Genomic DNA, 26,110 nt, shown 5'->3' with positions numbered 1-26,110 from the left:
GGTTCAATCATCGTGCTTTTCTGGCGTATAATCCATGGATGTTTCATGTTGTGAAGCGTTATCGTCCATTGTGCTTTATTAATTTGGTTGAAGAAATCTGAGAATATGTACGAGATAGAGCCTGTGAAGTTCGACGGCTCCTTTTCCTTCTTAACAGTGCCTTGTGCTGGGTTTTTTTTCACATTTTCTCTTTGACAAAATAACATGATACGTGGAGCAAAACAAGAAGGCAAGAAGAAGCTAATCCTTCATCTAGCAGAGAAAAGATTCAATAAAATATATGGTTTCAGTTCAGGCCTTGGCTTGCTGGAGTTCTTTCACAATTTCAATTCGACAAAAGAAACAATTATCTCCACGTATGAAGATAGTTGTCTCTTTGTTGTATCCTGAGGCTAACTAGCAACGATGATGTGCCCCACGTAAACGAGCATGAAGTTTATTTTATTTTCCTTCTGTTGTTCTTTGCCTCTGTATGCAGCTTGCCGGGATTAATATTTCCATTACTGGTTCGGCTCAAACTTTTTATATTGAGCAAATGGATGGTATAATCTTATCACTTTGAACGGACGAAAAAAGCCTTGAGAGAACTCATCACATAGCAAGTTCAGAAGCTTTGTTTCAGAAGCTGTTTCTGAACTGAATCTTGGAACAACAACACATAGCACATCGTGAGGCATCGGAACAGCCGAACATGGCAGATTATCCAAGGGTCGTGCATCGCAGTTCCCCTCCCCTCTGGGTAGGGCTACGACGGCACCATTTCACTGGATACTTATAATCATGTCCACCAAAGGAATTATCAGATCTAGCTTTAACAAAAAATGCTATAAAAACATGACATGCATGGTACATTATCATAAACTGCAACCAACTACTCCAACACACCAAAAAACAACAACTATGCGCGTCTAATGTGATGCTTAGTAAGGCTTAATTTTCAGATTTAGAGTTTGCCTTGTAAGTTGTAAAACCACATATTTACGTGTTTTTGGCTTTGGATTGTGGGCTTATGACTGAATATTGCTGAGTATGAGCCACAACCAAAACACATAAATAGATACAATACTTTTTTGACTTATAAATCAAACTCCAAAAGTCAAAGTCAAACAACTCCTAAGTTATCTTTTTAATACCGCTTGCTTGCTTGACGACTCCTGGGCGAAATCTTCTTCGACCTCTTCCCCGCGGAATGATCCAAGGAGAAGTTGTCGCTGCTGCATCGTCATTCTCCTCATGAAAAGATGCCGGTGATGCTTCATCCTTCTCCTTGTAAGGAGTTGTCGCTGCTGCATCGTCATTCTCCTCATGAAAAGTTGCCGTTGATGCTTCATCATTTTCCTCATAATAAGGAGTCGTCCCTGTTGCATCGTCATTCTCCTCATGAAAATATGTCGTTGATGCTTCATCCTTCTCCTCGTAGGGAGTCGTCGGTGCTACTTCTTCCTCCTGCTCATCGTCGGTGACCTCTGCTTCAAAAGTGGCGTAGCCTAGGGTCTCGTACTGCCGCCGCATCTTCTCCTGCCCGGCGAGAAAGCGTTCCTTGACTTTCTCCATCTCAGCGACAACCCAGGGGCAGCGTTTAGCCGCATTCAGCCAAGCGGGCGCCACTTGATACGAAAGAATTTCATCCAGCTCGTCCTGCGGCACACGGAAAATCTTCTTCTTCTTCTTCTTGTCCCCCGCATTCATACTCCCCGCCTCTCCTCGCCGTCCAAGGTTGATGTGATTTGTTAGCGCCTCTATTTTCATGTTGACATCGGCGATCTTCATCGAGCCGTTCAGGTTGTGCTTAGACAAATGGCGTTCGGCGGAATCGACGTGATTTGGTAGAAGAAGCTCAGGCTATATATATATACCCACGGTCCGAGTCGATCTGTATGTCGATCCGCACAAGAATCGGGCAAAGACTTGAATCGGTGGGTAGATCTGCACAGAATTCAGATTCCAAGATGACATCCGGCTCGGGGACCGGACTCACCGAACCTCGTCCCAAACGTATCCACAGAGGAATCGAATCGAAGAGAAAGAAGCACGTTGTACGTACCAGCGCCGGCGCCGATCTGCTTTCTCTCCCCTTTCCTCGCCAAGGCTGGTCCCGATGGACGGCGGTTGTTATACAGGTTACAGCTAGGGATGCCACGATACAGAAATTGGCCTGTGGAACCCCAAAGGCCAGCCTAGCGAACGCTCCAACGGGACCTCCTACTCCCACCTCGACGAGGATCCACATAACAGCGACGAACCTCTCCCGCTAGAGAAAGGCGATCGCCAGGCGATCCAACTGCCCCCAACGACACCGGCCGCCACCGGTCCCTGCCTCCTCCGTTGCCCACTCCGGCGACGTGAGGAGGTGGGGACCACGGCGCTGCGACGCCGGCTTGTAGTTAGGGTTGGTCTAGTGTTTTCTTGGGACGTCGTTGGAGTGGTGGGAGCGGCGTTCGGGTAAATAAATCTGCTTCAACTCTATTCCCACACTGGCGGCGACCTTCACGACGGCGTCTTGGAGTTGATAGCAACGTGTGCTGCTCGGTCCTTCAGATCGGCAGCTTGGTCTTCTCGTCGTTCTTCAGATCTAGCGAGATTAGTTTCTCAGTCTGTCGCTGGCGTTCGTGGTTATTCGCGACGGCGTTGGCGGCCGGGGCGAGGTGGTTCTTCTGGAGCGAGGATGTCGGTCCGAAGGTGGTGGATCTGCCGTTCTGTTATGACCGGCTTGGCCTATGGCCGGCGTAGGCCCATTGGGCGTTAATATTAGCGGCTTGGCCCGCAAGTTATCTTAGGTAAATTACTTTAGGAAAGTTATCTTAGGTTCGAGTTATAAATACTAGTTGTAAGACATCAATTGAGATCAAGCAATAAAGATATTATCTTCTGTTGCCCGGCTCTCCAAGGAGCCGGAACCCTAGCCTCCGCCGCACCTAACCCTAGCCGCGACGGCGCCATCCCGCCGGCGCGCCCGCTCCAGCCCTCGCTCCCCTCCTCCCTGCCCATACAACCTACGCCGGAGGCCCGGTAGGAACCCTAGTCCTACCAATTTGGTATCCAGAGATTCCAGGCTGATCATGTCGCTCCCTCCACCACCGCCGCCGCTCAACACCACCACCGCCCCACTGCCGCAAACCACCACCACCGCCCCGCCGCCGCAGCCGCTCACGTCCGGGCCCGCTCCCTCGGCAGTGCCGATCATCACCGCGGAGGAGCCGCTCCCCATACTCTCGCCCGAGGCGATGTCAGGCACCCTGCGGGAGCTTGTCCAAGCGGTCCGAGGCATCAGCCTCTACCTCGCTGGGACCCAACCCCCGCCGCCGAGCGTCGCCCCCACTACCTACGGGCCGCCGTCGCTGCCGTGGGCCACCCCGGCCTTCCAGCCGCTCCACGGAGGGGCGCCGCCGCCGCCGCCGCAGCTGCTGCTGCAGCACTACCACGCCGCGGGCACTCCCTGGCCGGTGTGGCCGGCCACCACCACCGCGCCGCTGGGGGGGGCTGCCCCACCAATCGCTATCGGCCACCACGGCGCAGGCTCCGGCGCCGCACCAGCAGCCGCCACCGCCATCGACAGCAGCACCTCCAGCGCCCCAAACCACCGGTCGGCCCTTGCACCAGATGCAGTTCCCGTCATCGCCATCGCCGATTCCCGCGTGGGCAGCCGGATCATCTTCGGGTCCGATCTATACCCCGGCACCGGAACACCCGGCGCCCTCTCTTCCGTTCGAGCGGTCCTCCAGCTCGGCGCCCTACCGCCCGGAGTTTCCCGACCCGGCATACGCGATGCCACCGACATCCGCGGCCCCCGGACACGGCGGGCCGACATCTCCTCGGTTCGCGAAGCTGAACTTCACCACTTACGACGGCGCGGACGACCCCCTCAACTGGCTCAACCAGTGCGAGCAGTTCTTTCGGGGGCAGCGGACGCTCGCGTCGGATCGCACCTGGCTCGCGTCCTATCATCTCCGTGGTACTGCCCAGACTTGGTACTACGCCCTCGAGCGGGACGAGGGCGGCATGCCACCGTGGGACCGATTTCGCGAGCTCTGCCTTCTCCGGTTTGGCCCCCCCATCCGTGGCAGCCGACTGGCAGCCCTCGGCCGCTTACCGTTTACCTCCACGGTCCAGGACTACGCCAACCGATTCCAAGCCCTGGCATGCCACGCGCCAGGCATATCCGCGTCTCAGCGCGCTGAGCTCTTTGTGGGTGGCCTACCGGACCATATTCGCGTGGATGTCGAGCTCCGGGAACCCCCCGACCTTCAGTCTGCCATGTACTACGCCCGGGCCTTCGAGCAGCGGGCCCAGGCACTGCAGCAACCGCCCGAACGGGGCGGCCGCCAGCTCAGTCGACCCGCGCCGACCCTTCCAGCACCGGGCCGGCCTCCGCCAGCCGCAACGGCCGCACCTCCGGCCGCCACACGGACCTTCCGCAAGTTGTCCCCGGCCGAGCAGCAGGAGCGTCGACGTTAGGGTCTCTGCTTTAACTGCGATGAGCCCTACACGCCGACACATGTCTGCCCCCGCCTCTTCTACTTGGAGACGGTCGACTACACCAAGGCGGACGAGACGACCGACGCACCAGACACGGCCGCAGATTCTACGGCGACGGCCTGCGTCGTCTCTCTCCACGCCCTCGCCGGCATCCGTCATGAGCGGACCATGTTGCTGCCCGTGACGATCCATGGCGAGCAGCTGGTGGCCCTGCTGGATACGGGCTCCACTCATAACTTCCTGCCCGAGGCAACCATGCGTCGTCTAGCTATTCCAACCACGGGCGGGGAGCGCCTTCGGATCACGGTGGCCAACGGTGACCGCCTCCAGTGTCATGGACTCGCCCGCGACGTTCCCATCGCCATCGGGGGCGAACACTTTTCCATTACCTGTGCCGGCATCGACCTCGGCTGTTTCGACTTCATCCTCGGTGTGGACTTTCTCCGGACCCTCGGGCCCATCGTGTGGGACTTCGACGCCCTCACGATGACATTCTGGCGGCTGGGACGCCAAATTCGGTGGGACGGCATTGGGGGCGCTTCGCCCGCCGTGCCACATCTTCAGCTAGCCGCCGCCTCCTCCGAGACCGAGCACCCTCTACTGGATCCACTTCTGCAGCAACATAGCGCCCTCTTCGACGAGCCGCAGGGACTCCCACCTGCTCGGGTATACGACCATCGCATTCACCTTGCTCCGGGCTCCACTCCCGTGGCGGTGCGACCTTACCGCTACCCTCAGCTGCAGAAGGATGAGTTGGAGAGACAGTGTGCCCTTATGCTCGCAGCGGGCATCATCCGGATCTCAACGTCACCCTTCTCCGTGCCGGTCCTTCTCGTCCGCAAGACAGATGGCACGTGGCGTTTCTGCATCGACTACCGCGGCCTGAACGCGCTCACACTCAAGGACAAGTTTCCGATACCGGTGGTCGACGAGCTCTTGGATGAGCTTCATGGGGCGCGCTTCTTCACCAAACTCGATCTCCGGTCGGGCTATCACCAGGTGCGCATGCATCCGGACGACATCGCCAAGACGGCGTTTCGCACCCACCATGGCCACTTCGAGTTCTTGGTGATGCCTTTCGGCCTCGCCAACGCCCCGGCGACTTTCCAGGCCCTGATGAACGACATTCTGCGACCCTACTTACGGCGGTTTGTGCTTGTTTTCTTTGATGATATTCTTATCTTCAGCGCCACCTGGGCCGAGCACCTCCAGCACGTCGCCATCGTCTTCAACGAGCTTCGGGCGCACGACCTCCACCTCAAGCGCTCGAAGTGCTCGTTCGGGACACCTACTGTTGCTTACCTCAGCCATGTCATCTCGGCCGACGGGGTGGCTATGGACGCCGACAAGGTGGCAGCTGTCTCCGCCTGGCCGACGCCTCACTCGCCGCGGGCTCTCCGCGGGTTCCTCGGCCTCGCAGGATACTACCGGAAATTTATTCGGGAGTTCGGGCTCATCGCGGCACCTCTCACGCGGCTGCTCCGCCGCGATGCTTTCGCCTGGGACGACGAGGCGACAGCGGCATTCGAGGCCCTCAAAGGGGCCCTCACGACGGGTCCCGTCCTCCAGATGCCCGACTTCGACCGGCCGTTCGTGGTGGACTGTGACGCGTCGGGCGTGGGCTTCGGCGCCGTGCTTCATCAGGGCGAGGGGCCCATTGCTTTCTTCAGCCGGCCTTTTGCTCCGCGCCATCTTAAGCTGGCGGCGTACGAGCGGGAGCTCATTGGCCTGGTGCAGGTCGTGCGCCATTGGCGGCCGTACTTGTGGGGACGGGTCTTCCACATCCGTACGGACCATTACAGCTTGAAGTTCTTACTGGACCAACGACTGTCGACTGTGCCGCGGCACCAGTGGATCAGCAAGCTCTTCGGCTTCGACTTCTCCGTCGAGTATCGTCCGGGCCGCCTTAACACCGTGGCCGACGCGCTGTCCCGTCGCGACTCCGATCTCGCTCCTTCCACCGACGAGGTCGCTGGGGTGTCCCTGTGCATCCGATCTGGGCCGACGTTCGGCCTCTTCGCCGACATCCGCCGCGCAACTGCAACAGCCGACGACGTCGTTCTTCTTCAGTAGCAGCTCACGGCCGGTGACCTTGAGGAGCCCTGGCGCTTCACTAATGGACTGCTTCTCCATGGGCGCCGGATCTTTGTTCCGGCGCATGATGATCTCCGTCACCAGGTGCTCCAGCTCGCCCACTCGGCAGGTCATGAGGGTGTGCAGAAAACCCTCCATCGTCTTCGCGCTGACTTCTACATCCCCGGTGATCGCGCACTCGTCCGCGACTGGGTTCGGTCTTGCCAGACATGTCAGCGCAACAAGACGGAGACCCTGAGACCGGCTGGGTTACTTCAGCCCTTGGAGGTGCCGTCTCAGGTTTGGGCGGATATTTCCATGGACTTCATCGAGGGCCTTTCCAAGGCGGGCGGCAAGTCGGTCATCCTTACGGTGGTCGACCGCTTTTCTAAGTATGCCCACTTCATCGTGCTTGGTCATCCGTATACGGCGGCGTCCGTGGCCCGGGCCTTCTTCGACGACATCGTTCGCTTACACGGGTTCCCAGCTTCGATCGTCAGTGATCGGGACCCGGTGTTCACGGGACATGTCTGGCGCGACCTCTTCAGGATGGCGGGCGTCCAGCTTCGCCTGAGTACGGCATTTCATCCTCAGACGGACGGTCAGTCCGAGGTGGTTAACAAGGTCATTGCCATGTATTTGCGTTGTGTGACAGGTGATCGGCCTCGAGCTTGGGTGGACTGGCTCTCTTGGGCGGAGTACTGCTACAACACCTCCTATCACTCCGCCCTTCGTGCCACGCCATTTGAGGTGGTATATGGGCGTCCGCCCCCGCCTATACTTCCGGTGGACCCGGCGACGGCTCGGACAGAGATTGCGGGTGACCTTATCCGCACCCGTGACGAGATGCTTGCTGAGGTCCGTCAGCGTCTCCTTCAGGCCCAGCAGCTGGCCAAGCACTACTACGACAATCACCATCGCGAGGCAGAATTCGCCGTGGGTGATTGGGTGTGGCTGCGTCTTCTCCACCGCTCTACGCAGTCACTCGACCCGCGCGCGAAGCGCAAGCTCGGCCCTCGCTACGCTGGACCCTTCCCTATCGTGGAGCACATTGGGAAGGTGGCCTATCGTCTTCAGCTGCCAGACCACGCTCGTATCCACGACGTCTTCCATGTGGGGCTACTCAAGTCCTTCCGTGGCGAGACACCGACGGCCCTTCCGGCGCTTCCTCCAATCACTGATGGTCGCATTCTTTCGGAACTGCCAAGGTGTTGCAGGCACAGCTTCGACGTGGCGTGTGGTTCCTCCTCGTTCAGTGGACAGGTCTTCCGGAGGAGGAGGCTACGTGGGAGCAGCGTGAGGAATTCCGCCAACACTATCCAAACTTTCAGCTCGAGGACGAGCTGTTTGTGCAGGCGGGGAGAGATGTTATGACCGGCTTGGCCTATGGCCGGCGTAGGCCCATTGGGCGTTAATATTAGCGTATTGGCCCGCAAGTTATCTTAGGTAAATTACTTTAGAAAAGTTATCTTAGGTTCGAGTTATAAATACTAGTTGTAAGACATCAATTGAGATCAAGCAATAAAGATATTATCTTCTGTTGCCCGGCTCTCCAAGGAGCCGGAACCCTAGCCTCCGCCGCACCTAACCCTAGCCGCGACGGCGCCATCCCGCCGGCGCGCCCGCTCCAGCCCTCGCTCCCCTCCTCCCTGCCCATACAACCTACGCCGGAGGCCCGGTAGTAACCCTAGTCCTACCACGTTCCTCTCCAACTTTGTTGATGGGAGGCGACAAATCTTGGTCCAAGATAGCACGAGGACATCCCCCGGTCGACGTGCCACAGCGACATGTGCCTTGCTGCGTGCAACGAGCCTGTTCATCGACTCACAAAGCCTCGTTGGCGATGGTGCTTTCACGGACCTTGGGATGGTGGAGGCTCGGCGTCTCTTCCGGCGTTCGCCTCGGCGGCGCTGGAGTTGGGCGGTGGTCGTTCGCTACAGTGGTTGCAGGAAACCCTAGGGATCGTTTTGTATTTCTCGATCTTTTAGGTTTTTTTTCTGCAAATTCAGGATAATCATTTTATCCCGGTTTGTCTTTTAGTTTCCACGTGTGTTGCTTATTGTAACTTGTTTTTCGATTAATGAAACATGTGATTGCTCAAAAAAAAATAGAAGCTCCTACCTGTCGCATTTTGCGGCAGGGAATCGCTGCAACGCACAGGAGCTAGCACCAACTAGACCGACCCAGCTTTTTTTAGACAAATGGCGTTCGGCGGAATCGCTGCAATGCACACGGGCTATCACCACAAGAGCTCGTGCATGTCTAGGAAAAAAAACACGTTTTCTGTTTGTTTGTTTTTTGTGAGAGGCACGGTTTTGTCCTCCACGAGAGGCACGCCCGTGCCTCTCCTAAAAAGGGGGAAAAACATGTTTCCTACTCTCTTTTTTCCGCAAAAGGCACGGTTTTGCTTTCGCGAGAGGCACGGTTTTGTCTTTGCGAGATGCATGACCCGTGCCTCTCGGAAAGGAAAAAACGCGTTTTCTGGTTTTTTTTATCGCGTGAGGCACGTTTTTTTCCTGTATTTTTCGTAAAAAAAAAGTTCGTCAAAACCTATTAACATGAGATCTAGTTTTAAAGATCTCGACGCGAGAAAGCCAAGGTGAAAACGGTTTGAGATTTAGACGCACGGTTTATGAGATAAAACGATTTGAAAATACAGATCTATGAAAAAATGGAAAACTCTCAGGTTGCGACAAGTGGCAAGCATGCAGTGCGCCACTTGTCGCAACCTGTTGATACGTTTCAAACGTATCTATAATTTCTGCTTGTTCCAAGATCTTTTGGGTGACATTGTTGTATGTTTTGCTACACTATCTTACCTTTTTACACATATTTGGACTACTAACTCAGTGCACCGAGTGCCAGTTTCTGTCTACTGATGTCTTTTTTGCAGGGACTTTTACCCTAATTTACAAAGCATCAAAAATCCCGGAAAAATATATAAAAATCAGCGTAACGGAAGCTTCACGAGGCATCAAGGTGGGCCAGAGGGGAGCCAGGGCCTGCCTAGGCGGCCTCCCTGTGCGGCCCCCCTCCTGGTCGCGCCACCAGGTCGCCTGGGTGGGTCCCACTCCCTCTGGTGCCCTCCTTCGGCCTATATTTACCTCTTCGAGAGAAAACCCTATAATAATATCCGGAATCGCGAATTTCTCCATCGTTTCGCTGTAGCAGCGCTTCCGAGATCGGGAGCGTCAGAAGACCTTTTCCCGGCACCCTGCCGGAGGGAGGATTGACCTCCGGAAGCTTCTCGACCATCATGGACGCTTTCCGGACGTGCCGCAAGTAGTCCTCCTTGGACCATGAGTCCATGACCAATAGATATGTGATGTCTTCTCTCTAATCTTGTGCTTCAATATTTAGCCCTTGTGAGCTGCCCTACATGATCAAGGCATCTATGTAATTTTTCTGTTGTTGCTATGCTTGGTTTGCTGGGATCCGATGGATTATGAGATTATGTTCAGATTGTGATGAGTTATATACTTGGTTCTCCTTTTATATTATGTTCTTGAGTAATTCATGGATGTTCTTTGTTGTTTTTTATTGCTTTGGCCGAGTAGTAGATTGTAACTCCAAGAGGGAGCGTTATGCATGATTGTGGTTTCATGTCCCCTGATGTCTAGCTTGAGTGACAAAAACATGAGACTTGCGGATGTGCTGTTGCCACCAGGGAGAAAACAACGGTGCTTGTGACCATGGTTGCAAGGATTGTTTACCTTACGCAAAGTTCGTTAATGCAGTTGTCCGTTGCTTTGAGTTTACACTTTGGATGGGGCTCGCAACTTAATACCAGCGAGATGTTCTGGATATATATCTCAAGGTGGATGATTAGAGAGTAGACGCTGATGGGTAAACGGTCTACTTGTCTTGGCATACTGCCCATTACTTTTGAGGCTCTGACTTTCTAGTAGCATGATTAGCATTGCGGTGCGTTTATAATTCTGTCAATTGTCCAGCTGTAATTTGTTTACCCAGCATAGTTGTTTATCGTCTTTTGGAAGAGAGACATCACTAGTGAACATCATGGGACTCTGGTCTATATTACCACCATTGTTTACACCTCCACCATTTACTGTTTTTATTTATTTTTCCGTTGCAATCACTATCGCTATTCCCGTTTGTGTTTTGATCCTTTGCAAACTACAAGGCCGGAGAGATTGGCAACTTCTCTGAACTCGTTGGGAGCAAAGTTATTTGTTGTGTGTGCAGGTCCACGTCTTCTGGTAGCGTTAGAGCAGTGGACACCTACTTGTTGATCCTCGGAGTCCTACTGGTTCGATAAACCTTACAGTCCCCGTGTAAGGGAAATCTGCTGCTGGCTACATCTCCATCTTCCACTTGGGATAACCAAGGAGGGCGAGAAGTATATCCATCAACTCGTCATCATGTGTGAAGGTGGGAGTAATTGTTGGAAGGTGTATTCGCTAACTAGTGATTTCGGAGTATCGCTGCAACGCACACGGGCTCGCACCAACTGGGCCGACCCAGCTTATTTTTTGTTTCAAAAAAAATCTAATAATGTTTCCTGTTTCTTTTTTTTCCTTTTATGCTTATTTCCTTTCTTTTTTTCTTTTTGTTCATTTTTCTTTCTTTTTCCCTTCTCTTTTCATATTTGAAGCAAAAACATTTTTTCAATTTGAAGAACATTTTTTGAATTTATGAACAATTTTTCAAGTTGTTTGTTCTTTTGGGTGCAAGTTGTTTGTTCTTTTGGGTGCAGCTACTGAAAATGGTTGTAGTTGATATTTCTATTGGCTTGATAAACCTTGGTTTCATAACTGAGGGAAATACTTATCAACATTATGCTGCAATAACCCGTTTCTCTTCACGAAAAACCCAACACAGATCACAAGTATTAGGAAGGATTTCTATCGCCGTTGCCAGGGGATATCATCACCAACTACCAAGTAACTCCGGACAAATATTCATTCACTTTTTCCTCTTTATATTTGCTGGTATATTTAGTTTGTCTCATAAAAGCAATAAAAATACAAAAATATTTATCTTTGTTTGTTTTACTTGTCACTAGATTGCATGTTCGCTCTCTAGTTTGCTTGTCTTGCTTATTACTTTGCTTGCTTGGTCACCATATCACAAGATAGATTTTACACTATCTCTTACTACCAAAGGATGTGAGAAATACAAGGTTCCATGAAGACCTTCATGACTTCACAATATGAGCACAATAAATGCTTTGCTTCCGAAGTAAAGGAACATTCAACTCTGTTAGATGCTATAAGTAAACAACTTGATGAAATTAATAAAGAAGTGTCTAGCCTCCAATCACAAGTTTCTCACACTGATGAGTTATAAGGAAATATCTCTGATAAGCAAACCATTCTAGTAAATAAGATGGTTGCTAAGCCGAAATCTTTCCCCATCAAAAGTCATGATGAAGATCTTAAAATGATTGGTACTTCTCCTATTGAACCTTTGATACTTATCTGAATGTTAATGATAAAGGGACTCGAGATGAGTCAACTCTAGTAAAGGAGCGTCCCGTTTGCTTGGAGGGTGATGATTTTTATGCTAAAACTAAAAAATGTGGGTTTGGAGAGGTCAAAACTTTAACTAGTGATGTGCCCAGTATTTTGAACTGCAAGGACTTTAAATATGATAATTGCTCTTCAGTAGAATGTATTTCCTTGCTGCAATCCATTATTAGCTCACCCAATGCTTATGAACAAAACAAAGCACTTACTCAACATATAGTGGAAGCTATGGTCAAATCTTATGATGAGAAACTTGAGCTTGAAGTTTCTATTCCTAGAAAGTTGCATGGTGAGTGGAAACCTGCTATCAAAATTAAGATAAATAAATATGAATGCAATGTTTTGTGTGACCTTGGTGCTAGTGTTTCAACTATACCTAAAACTTTATGTGATGTGCTTGGTCTCACTAATATTGAAGAATGTTCCCTAAGCTTGCATCTTGTGGATTCTACCATCAAGAAACCATTGGGTAGAATAAATGATGTACTCATAATTACAAAGTGTCTGTAGATTTCATTGTGCTTGGTATTGATTGCAATCCTACTTGTCCAATTATAAATGGAAGATCCTTTCTTCGAACTATAGGTGCAATCATTGACATGAAAGAGGAAAATATAAGGTTTCAATTTCCACTGAATAAAGGAATGGAACACTTACCTACAAAGAGAATTAGGCCACCATATGAATCAATCATGAGAGCCACTTATGGATGGAGTGATGACAACACTTGAAACTATGCAATATGCCTAGCTAGCGGCGTAAAACAATAACGCTTGTTGGGAGGCAACCCAATAGTTATCTTTATTTTTGCATTTTACTTTCTGTTAGTTTGTGATAACATGATTAATTATACTATAATGAATGTATTTTTATGTTTTAATTAGTGTTGGTGCCAAGTAAAGCCATCGGGATGATTTGCATGATGAGTAGAATTGATACGGTGCAAAAATAGAAACTTTGACGTCCAGTGCAGAATTTCTCCGATTTTACTGGAACGTCTTGTTAAGCTGATTTTCTTACACGGTATTTCTATACAAATTCCTAATGTTTCGGAATTTTTGGAGTTACAGAAGTATAGGTTCATTACAGATTACTACAGACTGTTCTGTTTTAGTTAGATTCTATTTTTGCATGTGTAGTTTGCTTGTTTTGATGATGCTATGGATTGTATAGGGGGTATAAGCTATAGAGGAGTTAATATACAGTACCCTATGCTAAAATAAAATAAGAAACAACTTATAACAGCACCTTAAAGTATTTGATATGTTGCTTATACTAACGGATCTCACGAAGTTTTGTTGAGTTTTGTATGATTGAAGTTTTTAAGTTTTGGGTATTGTCTCGATGGACAAAGAATTGAGGAACAACAAAAGCATAAGCTTCATTCGCAAAAAAAAAACCTAAGCTTGAGGGTTGCATCGTATTTGAATTCTCGTGTTAAGTTTGAAACCAATCTGTCGTATTTTCAAGTTTAAACACTAAAGTAAACATAACCGACAAGTTCAAGCACCACTCATGTAATTATCTCTTATAAAAGGCATGGTGCGGTGCATTACCATAAACTGCAGGTGACTACTCCAACAACCAAAACAAAGACACGCCGAAAACAACACCTACATCTAATCTGATGCTTGGTTAGGCTTAACTTTCACTTCTAGAGTTTGTCTTGTAAGTTAGAAGAACACATATTTACATGCTTATGGTTTTGGCTTATGGCTTACGAGTGAATATTGTTGCATATGAGCCACAACCAAAACACATAAATAGATACCTTTTTACTTGTATAAATTGAACTCCAAAAGTCAAACTTAAACTTAACCAAACAACTCCTAAGTTATCTTTTTAATGCCGCTAGCTTGCTTGACGACTCCCGGGCGGAATCTTCTTCGGCCTCTTCCTCGTGGAATGATCCAAGGAGAAGATGTCGTCGCATCATCATCCTTCACTCCGTAAAAAGATGCCGCCATCACAACATCCTTCTCCCCGTGAAAAGATGTTGTCGACGCATCATCCTTCTCCCCGTGAAAAGATGCCGCCATCACATCATCCTTCTCCCCATGAAAATATGTTGTCGATGCATCATCCTTCTTCCCGTGAAAAGATGCCACCATCGCATCATCCTTCTCCCCTTGAAAAGATGATGTCGTCGCATCATCCTTTTCCACGTGAAAAGATGATGTCGCCGCATCATCCTTCTTCTCGTAAAAAGATGTCGATGTCGCATCATCCTTCTCCCCTTGAAAAGATGATGTCGTCGCATCATCCTTTTCCACGTGAAAAGATGATGCCGTCGCATCATCCTTCTTCCCATAAAAAGATGCCGATGTCGCATCATCCTTCTCCCCTTGAAAAGATGATGTCGTCGCATCATCCTTTTCCACGTGAAAAGATGATGTCGTCGCATCATCCTTCTTCCCATAAAAAGATGTCGATGTCGCATTATCCTTCTCCCCTTGAAAAGATGTCGATGTCGCATCATCATTCTCCTCATGAAAAGATGTCGCAGTCGCATCATCCTTCTCTCCGTGAAAAGATGCCGCAGTCGCATCATCCTTCTCCCCATGAAAAGATGCCGTCGTTGCACCATCCTTCTCCGCGTCAAAAGATGCCGCCGTCGCACCACCCTTCTCCGCGTGGAAAGATGCCGCCGCTGGAATTGTCAGAGCATCTCCAACAGCCGCGCTTCGCGCCGCGCCCAAAAAATATTTTTACAGCGCGCGCGCCGGCTGGTTTAGCGCAGGGATAGGCGCTGGCTTCAACAGCCGCGCTATAATGCAGCGCGCGCGCCGCTCCAGCAGTGCCCAAAAATGCAGCGCGCGCGCGCAGCAGGCACAAACCACATATACATTTTAAAAAATAGTGAAAAAAACGATCAAACAAACAAAATAAATCAACAATAATAGTTATTACAACTCAAATAAATAGTTTCTCGTTCAGTACAACGAATAATGCAATAAACACAACCAATAGTTCATTAACAATACAATACAAATAAAGCAATCAAATCATGCTCTTTGTCGTCCATGACATGCCCACCACTCTTCAATCAGATCCTTCTGAAGATCATTGTGTGTTGCGGGACGCCGAATGGCATGATACGAGGCAACAAAACGGGCAACCCTTTCAGCCCTCCGTCGCACTCGCGCGGGATGTCCCAATAGCTCATACTGTGAGTAGTCTACATCTTGGCCACGCTCATTCTCGATGATCATGTTGTGCATGATCACACAAGCGTGCATGATGTACCAAAGCATTTTTGATCCCAAAATCTAGCCAGTCATCTCACAATAGCAAATTAGGCTTGTAAAATCCCAAATGCTCTCTCCATATCTTTTCTAGCAGCCGCCTGAGCATTGTGAAAATCTAGATTTTTCTTACCTTCTGGCTTTTTCAACGGCTTCACGAAGGTTTGCCACTTTGGATAGATGCCATCCGCTAGATAATAGCCATAGTTGTACGTACGACCATTTGCTACAAACTGCACCGATGGCAACTCACCATTCATAATCTTATTCATCAGTGGTGATCGGTTGACAACATTGATGTCATTCAAAGATCCAGGCATTCCAAAGAATGCATGCCAAATCCAAGTCTCATGATCGGCCACCGCTTCAAGGATTATAGTGGAACCCTTTTTTTGGCCGTGGAATTGCCCATGCCATGCCTTTGGACAATTTTTCCAACTCCAATGCATGCAATCTATTGGGCCAAGCATGCCAGGAAAGCCGCGAGATTTGTTCATCGCCAATAGCCTTGCGGCGTCTTCAGCAGTGGGAGATCTCAAATACTCCTCGCCAAACACAATTTTTTCCCGACCCATAACCGAACCATCGTGCTTCGATTTTTTATTGATATGCGTAGCTATGATCATTGCAAGATCCTCCTCCTCTTCCATATCAAATTCTTCTTCGAAAGAAGCATACGACGAACTCATCTACAATGTTCAATACTATACTATAAAAAACTACAATTCAAAACATGCATCAAATTCATAAATTTGAAGCAATACATACCTTGTAGGCGTTTTGTCGAACACCTTGCGGGCGCGGCGCGGCAGCGAGCGGTGGGGCGCTGTTCCTCGAACGTCGGAGGCGCGCGAGGGCCGGCCGGACTAGGAGGGGTGGGGCGAAAGCGCGGCGGCGCGGAGAGGCCGGGGAAGCGCTTGAACGGGGGGCGCGGGCGGCGGCCGCAGCGGAGACAGGCCGGGGAAGCGCCGGCGGGCGCGGGCGGCGGCGGCGGCGGCGGCGGCGCGGTCAGATGGGCCGGTCGCGAGAGTGTACATCGAGCGCAGAGAGTGCACAGCGCAGGAGATAGCAGGAGAGAGCGCAGAAGAAAGAAGGAGCGAGCGCGGGAGAGTCGCGCGCGGGAGCCGGCGCAGCAAATAATGGACGCGGGATTGCGTTTCGGCCAGCGCGCTCAATTGGAAATGACGCGCGCAGTTTTTACGCGTCCGCTGGAGCTGCCGCCGCGTCGCGCGCGCGCTAAATACAGCCTTTTTTACGGCGCGGCGCTTGTATAGCGCGGCTGTTGGAGATGCTCTCACTGAAGTGTGTTCCTCCTCATCATCATCGGTGACCTCCGCTTCGAACGTGGCGTAGCCCATGATCCGGTACTGTCGCCTCATCTTCTCCCGCTCGGACAAAAATCTGTCCTTAATCTTCTCCAACTCGCCGACGAGCGAAGGGCATCGTTTAGCGAGAGGCGGCCAAGCGGGCGGCACCTGAAACGAAAGTATGTCGTCCAGCTCCTCCTGCGGCACGCGGAAAATCTTCTTCCTCGTCTTCTTCCCGTTGCCCGCATTCCTACCCTCCCCTCCTCGTGTGAGATGGATGTGATTTGCTAGCGCCTCTATTTCCATGTTGAGATAGGTGGTCTTCATCGAGCCGTTCATCAGGCCGCCGCCGTGCACCGGCAAACGGCGTCGTCCAGCGGAACCGACGTGGGTTGGTAGAAGCTCGGGCGCCTCCAGACCCGTATCTATGCGCTCGGGCGCCTCTAGACCCGTACCTATGTGCTCGGGCGGAAGACAAGACCCACGCTCCGAGTCGGCCTGTGGATCTGCACGGGGATCGGACAGATACTCAAATCGGTAGGCAGAGATCTGCACCGAACTCGGTTTCCAGGATGAAATCGGGCTTGGGACTAGCCGCCCGGCCGGGCTAACCGAACCTCGTCACAAACGTATCTACAGAGGAATGGAAGAGAAAGAAGCACGTAGGTACGTACCGGCGCAGTCGCCGCCGGCGCCGATCTGTTTTCTCCCCCTCGGTTCTCGCGAACGATTGAATGAATGGGCGGCGTTTGTTTAGGCATGACACCACCGGCCCATACAGAAATTGGGCTGTGGAACCCATAAGCTTAGCGGACACAGTCCCACCCAACCCGTCTGTTTTTTTTTTCACAAATACGCAATATTATCATTTCATTAATGGAGAAAGAGTGAAACAACTATAAGAAGGTACAACTCGCATAAACCACTTATATAATTTGACATCGCATGGTTGCAAGTGCACGAGCAAAACAAGAAAAAAAGAATGTTTAGAACAGTAGATATAAGGTCTACCATTCAGTGGCGGATCCAGTTGGGGTGCCCTTGATGCCTAGGCACCCCTACAAAAATGCAAAAAAAAAATATCTCTTAGAGAGTCTAATCCTACTTGTATTATAGATTTCAAATGTTAAGTTGGCATTTTTAATGGCTATGCATGACTATTTTTATTATAAGTGATGAGATTGGCATCCCCGGTTGTCAAACACTAGGTCCGCCACTACTACCACTCAGATAATAGTAGGTTGATCCCCTTGGCTTTGACTCTAGCCTAAAGTCTAGACTTCTCATGAAAAGTATGAACAAGTTGTGCAAAGAAGGTCGCCAAGCCACCGAAGACACATTCATCCCAATGCTTCTGAAACCACCAAGCAGTCAGCAGAAGAAGAGATGAGTTCCTTGCGCGGGAGGGGATGTATCACAAGTAGCATGCCATTTCACTTTCTTTCTTTTTCCTACTCCCTCTGTTCTTAAATATAAGTTTTTATATAAGTTTTACTAGAAGACTACATATGAATGTATATAGAAATATTTTAAATTCTAGATTCATTCATTTTCCTTCGTATGTACTTTTTTAATGAAATCTTTAAAAAGACTTATATTTCGGAACGGAAGGAGTATAATTTTATCCAAAGAGTTTGGAATAAAGCGTGAGGTTATAGGGAGCAAATTTTGGAGGGGAGGATATTCTGAGGATGTGCCTTCTATTATTCGCAAAAAAAAGGATGCATCTTTTTGTTCCGCAAGTTCTAGTTTGACTGGATCAAAAGACCTGGGGGGTCTCTGGTTTCGTGACATCGAACTCTTGATACTTTTGGCTCGCCAGGTTTGGGAGCTTATTCAAGACCCTAACTCCTTGAGCGCTCAGATTCTTAAAGCGGTTTATTATAACGTTAAGTACGATGGCATTCTTGGGTGATGGTCAAGGAAAATGAGAAATGTGGCATGGTAATTTGAGAAACAGCACCAAAGAGGACAGTATTGAGCATGCCATCTTCCATTGATGCACAAGAAGGAGGTGAGGGCGATGATGAAGAGAGGGAGGGAGCACTCCTACCGTTTGAATTCTTGTGCATGGCCTGAATTTGAATTAAAAATAATATTATGCATTTGAAATGTTTGCACTAGAAACAGCAGGGTTTGAATAAAAAAACAAGGTATATGTACACAAATTATTGGGAGCTAAGCTTAGGTGATGGGACTAGTTGCAAGCGTACCAATACCCAGAATTATTGGGAGTAACTTCAGAAAATGTGTTGGAGATGCTCTTACTACCAAGTGTGATGGGCATAAAAAGTCGGAATTCCAGGGCGGAACCAATGGTGAGATGTAAACAACTCTAAATTAGCAAAACTATTACAAGCCTTCTGCTTTGCAAGAAACCTCTATCCGGAAAAAGAACCTTATCGGCAAAGTGAAGAAGAAAGCAAGGCTGGCAAGGACTGCTGCATAAGCTACTGGCATCTATACAACATTTGATCGTCCAGAAACCGAAGTCGACAGTCTAGTGACCAAATGATCAGAAATTTCAGCAGCATCACGAATCATGACCTAGGCGACCCTTCCTCCGTCTGTGTAAAGAGAGATCTTCCTCACTGCTTCTTGATCGACTCCTCCATGCATGTGAGCTCGAATCCCTAATGTCACTAGAGTCTGACGGACTGTCATCACTATCGCTATTCTTCCTGATTTCACTGTGATGCTTCTTCCTCTTCCTACTGCTCTTCGTCTCGTTCGCTCTTGACCTAGCAGACCTACTGCTGGACCTTTGACAACGATCATCCTCGTCTCGAGGAGCATTATCATTCTTTCCACCTTTACCAATTCCACTGCTTGATCTCAGGAATTGAGTTTCTCCATCTGAATCAACGTCACTAGTTGTTGCTAGCCATCTATCATCAGGGTCATCACAATGATCACTGTGCTTTCCAGATTTGTCTCTTCCACTACCTTTCTCACCATAAGAGTCATCTTCTACGTAATGTCTCGAGCTACTTTTGGCAATGTGCGCTTTCCCTGATGATTTGTCCGCAGTGGAGTAGCCCCTTTCAAGATTGGAATCATCCAAGGATTGCCCCCGACTCCTATTGTGATTACTGTACCTGTTGGTGGACTTGCTGCATGAAGGACTTCTGCTCGTGCCTGCATCAGCAAATTCTGAAGGCCAATCAGAACATCCAGACTCCAGACTTTCGTGCTGTTCAGATCTGTGCTTCCTGGACTTGATTTTACCATTGTCTCCACGTGCTCCATCGCCATGGCCATCTCTATGTTTCTCTTCACGCTTGTGTGTTTGGGACACTCTTTCATTTTCCACGGGCGAACAGTATCTGCCAATATCATCTTCAATCTCATGGCCTCGTTGCTTTTTTGCTGTAGATGGTTCTCTACTATGTCGAGTATGCCCATATTTCATGATATAATTGCTCTGTTCTTGCTTCGAATGTGAAAAAACTCTTGATGAGTGCCGTTTATGTGCATCTCCATCCCTATGTCTACTTGAAATATACCTACAGAATCCTCTCATTTTAGACTTCAGTATAATAAAAACTGTACAGATTAAATGACTAAAATAATTGAACATGCACCTGCCATCAGAACTTCTCAGTCTCTTCCTGTCTGAACTGTGTAACCGTTCGAAATCTGGGGCATCACTCGCCTTGTCAAAAACAGCATCATCTGAGGGTCCAAACAGAGCAGCCATCTTCCGAGTCCAGTATTTAGGTGGAGGATTGTCCCAATCAGCCCACTCATAATCTCCACCAGGATTACGAAAGCAATGAATGAAATTACAAGCAACTCCATGTGAACATGTCTGTTAAACAAGAGAGATGAAACGGAGCACATAGATAGTATTAATCATTCTTAGCCATTTTCAAACTAACATACTGCTCACAAATATGAATGACGTTAATATGCTTCGTACATGTCAAATAAAATAAACAATTCAGGTGACAGAGTGTAAACTTAAGATACCTTGAATCTTGACCTCATGTACTCACCACAGATCGCAGACTTCCATTTCGTCAGAGCAACAAACTCGCATGTTATCTGAAGAGCAGGAAAAAAAATCAAGGTAAACTTATGCAAGAGTAACATATGGAAACATATTTCTTATTTAAAAACCAGGAACAACATCTAAGGTGAAAGATTCTCTGAGATGTAAGAAAGCATTCACAAGAATACTTTAGCAATTCTGCTCACATAACTCACAGTACTTGAGGAATAAAATTAAGTAATCACCTGCTTCCCAGCAAAATATCGACCATTCATGCTGTTGTAGGCAAGAAGAGCTGAATCCAAAGCTTTATAATGCACATAGACATTTCCTCGAAGATGGAACGATCCATTTCTACATACCTGAAATAATATCTGGAATTATTTCTATGGAAAAAAATGTTATGCAGAAGCCAAAGTTCAGCATAACAGATAACATAAGACTAGAAAAATAAAAAGAATCTTGAATTAGTTAATTTGTTCAGATGTAGATTAAATGCTTAGGCCAAGTGACATAACCTGAGAAAACTCGTGCTGCATACGAGGGCCAACTCTGACCAGGATTTAAAAAATCACCATGTCATCTAATTTAACTTTAGAATTCGAATTTAAATATAGATTTCTGCTTAGTGTTGCGCGCAATGGAATCACTGATGAATGGTGATAACATTTTTTGTAACCATTTCAGATCAAATATGTGTAAATTCAAGCTAACAAACCACCCAGTTGTTTTTAATTAATAGAAATCCAGCACAGACCTAGGTCCAAGGTTCCTTTTCCTTTCTGTATTTAGTTTACAATATTTATTGAACAGGTGAGGTTAAAAATGCTTATGCAAGTCCGCATTTGAAAAGTCCCTAGGGTATAGCATATGTAACAAAGTGAAGTCGCTATGAATAACTACAGTGAAAAAGCTAGATACCTACAGAACAACACAATACCTTGATTAGATTATTAGAGAGCCAGCCTGATAATACTATTGTATGAATCAGCCATAATCAATCATATCTAAACTTGTAAGAGTAGAAGAGGCAATGCTTGTTGTAATGAGTTGGGGTACGAACCGAGTACATATGAATATTGAGTGAAGGTGAAGGCGTTTGAGATATGGGACCGACATGAATTAAGGTGAAACTGTTTGTCCTGATTGACTCACAGTGGTGTTGGTTACTTTCAGTCCAAACCGTGCATATATCATATTAATACCTGGCAGAATTGGTCTCCTAATCACCAATACTAATAACATCTTAATTGCATGCCTACGGCTCATGATTTAACAATGCATGCTTATGGCTCACGATTTAACATATGTTTAATCTCTGGGATTTTTTCATTTGAGTGGTTTACTGGAGAAGAAATAAATTTAATGATGTGAATGTCAGTACACTTCACAAGTTCACAATGTCAGTACCTACACAAGTTCACAATGTCAGTACACTTCACTTAGGTCTTATAAATATGGATTTCCACAATGTCAGTACACTTCACAAGTTCACATGGAATGTATATTATGGGAACCATGCATTGCACGTGCATGATTGATAGTTGTAGCAAACACATCACGGTATACAAACATTCTTGAATTAGGCCACTAACCCCATTAAGTAAGAACAAATTATCATCCTTGGAGACTAATAACCAACTGACCTAATCCTACAAAGTTAGTGATAAAGTACTATTCTTGCAACAGACAAAGTGAAGCTGCCAGAGGGAAAGTCAAGTAGTCTCGGTACGGAAGGAAGAAAAAAGAACCTTGAAGTTGACAAGTTCACCAAATTTCAGAAATTCTGTGTGCACGTCTTCATAAAATTCTTCATAGCTCTGTTCAATCTCTTCGTCTGTAAACTGGAGGATGTTATAAAAAACTTATTAGCTATGGATCAAATCAACCATTCAACTGCAACTTCCATGACCTATGAAGTAAACACAAGAGGAAACACAAAGGGAGAAACAGATAATTAAAACTAGAAAACACAAAAGTAATAATAAGGGCCTACTTAAGCAATAGTTTACCATCAAAAAGTATTTTCTATACTAAAGGGGTTAAAACACATTCACCTGTCACCTAATGATCATCAACACGTCCAATACAAGAACATCTCACAAGTACTATTGGACTGTCAAGGAGCTGCTTCATCAATAATATTCAAAGAAATGTTGTAAACTTTAAACATTGGAGGTATTTCCTTTTCAAAAGTTAAAACATAGCAAATCTCAGCAACACCAGCAACATGAAAATTTAGGATACGGTAGCAGATGAAAGTTCAGGGCGTCTCCAATCAAATGAGACCAACTAGGTGGTTGGTCACTGCTTGCCTCGAGAGGGAATTCTTGGAGAATGCATCAATGAACATGCATTATGTCACAGGTCTGAGAGTAGCCAGAAGATCAAGCAAAATTTCTAAAAAGCAACAGGCATATTTTAACACTTGGAAGGGAATTTACAAAAGAATTAAAGTAACCAGTTATCTTTCCTACTTATAAATATTGGAGTTGGTGGTGAGTTCAGATGTGGGGCCACGGAAATAAACAAGTGCACTTGTACTCATATGTGAGACTAGCAACCTTTAAAAAACAAATGTTACTTCCACTTGGTGTGAGACCTATCCCAAGTAAACAAATACACCTACCATAATGTGAGAATAATACTCTGACAAAAATGCAAATTGTAAATGCAAGTATGGAACTCCAACTCAAAATCATGGTCTCGATTTTAGTCTCTGCCCAATCAATTCTTACAGCTCTATATCATAGCAGAAGAGAGCAAACAAATTGCAATTTCACGATCTTGTGCATTCAACTTACTCATGCCCATCCTCTTATGCTTCAAATTCAAAATGTTATCTCACTATAAATCTTGCAAAGTACCTACTATGGTCGCTTGATTTTTCAAGGACTGCAACACGATCTTTCGTTACATTTTTGCTCTCTTTCCAATCGTGAACCATGCAACAACCCCAAGACACCATCATCCTTTGACGATTTCCTAAGACAGTGGTCTTTTTATGGATTCATAGCAACGCACGGGCATTATGCTAGTTTCTACCTACGGTTATTCATTGTACAGCACAAAGTTTAAGCTTAATCCATTTGGCTCATCCAAAAAATCACTGTAACCAAGGAGTACCTAATTAAGTGATGGACCATGTACTGATGCAGCATGCATGGTCACTCTCCTCCTTCATGCATTGGTTGACCCCACATTGAGGACCAAATTTAGATAGAAATTAATGTGGCTGTACTTAATATTTGCCTATTCCTAAAGCAAGGGGCCTTCCAAAACTAACAATTCAGATTTTTTGAGATGAGCCTAACAAACCTAAAGCGAGGGAGTATAATCTTAAAACAATGAGTAGGTCGGGAATAAGTATTGTAATGAGTTCAGGATACTAAAAGGTTGTGCCAAAAGACAGAATAGTTCAGGATACGAATTTGTTTGCAAGGGATTGTCCTCTAACAAACCTCAAGCCCTTCATCTTGTTCCAAAACAAGGCCCGGACCATTATACATGTTTTTCATGAGCAATGTGCATGATTTGTCAGGGTAGAAGTGAACTCTGCTGCAGCGCACTCCAAAGCGGCAAGCTGCTGTTTTGAGGTAAAATGGGCAATGGGCCTTATCCTACAGAGAAAGTAAACAGAGTCGTCACATTGGTGCAAATATAGGCAAATGTGTTGATTACATATTGGGATTTTGTCTTCCTATATTTTGCAATAGAAGTACATCCTCCTCTGTCCAGCTGAAAAGAGAACCATGGAGTATACCTGTTCAGTTCCGAAATTTGGAGTCTCTTGAGCAACTTTCTCAAGTAGTTCTCGAGCAGACAAGGAAGGTTCTCTCCTCTGAGAATCAACAGCTACAGACTGAGGTGGCAGCGGATTTGATGTAGGTCTCTCTTCCTGCAAGACATTGTACATGCCCTTTTCAGATGGTAACTCAAAAACTGGATCCTTGAGCAACAGGAAAGAAACAACAAAACTTTTATCACAAACATAAGCTTGACCTCTTGACTTAGTGGTTTAGCCTCTGCCTTCTTTGGTATTTTGACCTTTTTCTTCTTCACAATGATCTCATTTCCTTGCCATATGATCTCTGCTGGTCCATCTTCAACATACTCCCACTCCCCATCTTCTTCTGTCTCGTCTCGGTGGTCATCGTTATACTGAAATAGCCCAAGAAACAATAATAACCAGGACCCATTAGAACGTAACATATTCTCAAACATTTCACCAGCTAGTATAACATTTTCGATGAACACATGCATTGAGTTATCAAACAACATGCATATATGATGTATCAAGAGGATAGGAACAAAAATATCCGATCGACAATCAGAATCTGTAAAGTCACGTGCCATGGACCAAGCATGAGTTTCCTTATAAACAATGAACTACCAAGGAGTGGGGAACTGAAATGGGGTAAGATGAACAGCATCACGTGGAAGCATATAAGCATAGTTAAAAAAGGCGTGCCTAAGCGAGTGCTTAAGTGGCGATAGCAAAACGCCTAGCGCATAACTGTGCTTAATCTGCGCATAAGCATGCGCTTTGGACAGAAAAGCGCAAGGCGGTGGCAAAACGCACAATTAACACCTAGCGCTTTTTTGAACTATGCATACAAGTCTAGCTCAGGTCCGGGGCATCCCGACGGGCTCAAACAGATGGCAAGGACAACCCTCTTCTTTTCCATCAATGTGTAGATTTTCCCCCTAAACTTTGCTTCTTCTTCTACTTCTTCCTGATTATCCTCTTTGGCTTCTTATTATCAAAATCATATTCGAATCATCTCCATGAACACTGATATAATTTTCATTATGCTATTGTTAAGTGACAATTCGCATCGAAGGCAGCAAGCACCAACATCCGACAAGTGTTGTTCATGTCAATTAGACCGTCCATTGTTGTGCAAATTATGCTATGGTGTGCAGGTTCATCGACGATATAGAAACGGAGTACGTACATGTCCTAAGCTTTAAGCAAGCAAGCAACTGGTAAAATACTCTAGTTCAGTTGAAGGAGCCAAGGCACTGGGGTAAGTGAGAGTAGCAGGAGACCTTATCGCGCGTGGAAGCTTCGGCGGCACACGCCTCTTCTTCCGCAGCCGCCTCCTCGGCGGCACGCGAGGCGGCCTTCTCGAGCCATCGGCGCTCGGCGTCCTCAAAGGCGCGGCGGGCGCGGTCGGACGCGTCGGCCTCGGCCTCCTCGAGCTCTCGGAGGCGGCGCCCCTCCTCTGGGTCGGCGGCGAGCGCCTCTGCCGCAGCCCGCGCGGCCGCCGCCGCCTCCCTACGCGCGCGCCGGCGGCGCTGCTTCTTCCGCTCCTTCCGCCTCTCGCTCCTCGTAGACGCCGCCGGGAGATCAGCGGCCGCCGTGGACATGGGCGCTCCGACGGAAGCTCCTCGATCCACCCCCTCGGCCTCTTGGTTTTTTTTCTTTCAGAAAAGTGTTTTAGGGCTTTGTCTATCGAAGGCCCCCAAATAAACGTACTTACGTTTCATGGGCCTTGCATTTTGTTTTTCTTAGAATCGCAT

General features: G+C 47.6%; 1 protein-coding gene across 2 annotated transcripts; it reads right to left on the bottom strand.

Annotated features, from left to right (window-relative positions):
* Window positions 1-18,829: 18,829 nt before the first annotated feature.
* Window positions 18,830-26,106, bottom strand: LOC123452563 (zinc finger CCCH domain-containing protein 16). Of its 2 annotated transcripts, XM_045129232.1 has the most exons (9): window positions 25,637-25,992; window positions 24,587-24,745; window positions 24,348-24,482; window positions 24,046-24,204; window positions 22,336-22,428; window positions 20,830-20,946; window positions 20,563-20,637; window positions 20,175-20,401; window positions 18,830-20,096 (listed from the first exon to the last, which is right to left on the bottom strand). In XM_045129232.1, exons 1-9 carry the CDS (start codon window positions 25,955-25,957, stop codon window positions 19,124-19,126), a joined length of 2,259 nt encoding a protein of 752 aa, XP_044985167.1. In that variant the 5' UTR covers window positions 25,958-25,992; the 3' UTR covers window positions 18,830-19,123. The 2 variants fall into 2 exon arrangements, with proteins under 2 accessions (XP_044985167.1, XP_044985168.1); XM_045129233.1 differs by lacking the exon at window positions 18,830-20,096 and having other exon boundaries at window positions 20,279-20,401; window positions 20,589-20,637; window positions 25,637-26,106.
* Between the last annotated feature and the right edge of the window lie 4 nt (window positions 26,107-26,110).

Source organism: Hordeum vulgare, chromosome 5H, assembly GCF_904849725.1.
Source record: "Hordeum vulgare subsp. vulgare chromosome 5H, MorexV3_pseudomolecules_assembly, whole genome shotgun sequence".
Lineage (NCBI taxonomy): Eukaryota > Viridiplantae > Streptophyta > Magnoliopsida > Poales > Poaceae > Hordeum > Hordeum vulgare.
The sequence above is the reverse complement of the archived record's forward strand: the minus strand, read 5'-3'. Positions and strand labels throughout refer to the sequence as shown.

What these genes read in the sequence shown, in the direction of transcription:
- LOC123452563 (XM_045129232.1), bottom strand. Translation starts at nt 25,957, where the DNA reads ATGTCCACGGCGGCCGCTGATCTCCCGGCGGCGTCTACGAGGAGCGAG. An exon ending in GATATTTTGCTGGGAAGCAG is followed by an intron (nt 20,638 to 20,829) that starts GTGATTACTTAA and finishes CCTGCTCTTCAG; the next exon opens with ATAACATGCGAGTTTGTTGC. An exon ending in ACATGAGGTCAAGATTCAAG is followed by an intron (nt 20,402 to 20,562) that starts GTATCTTAAGTT and finishes CTTGTTTAACAG; the next exon opens with ACATGTTCACATGGAGTTGC.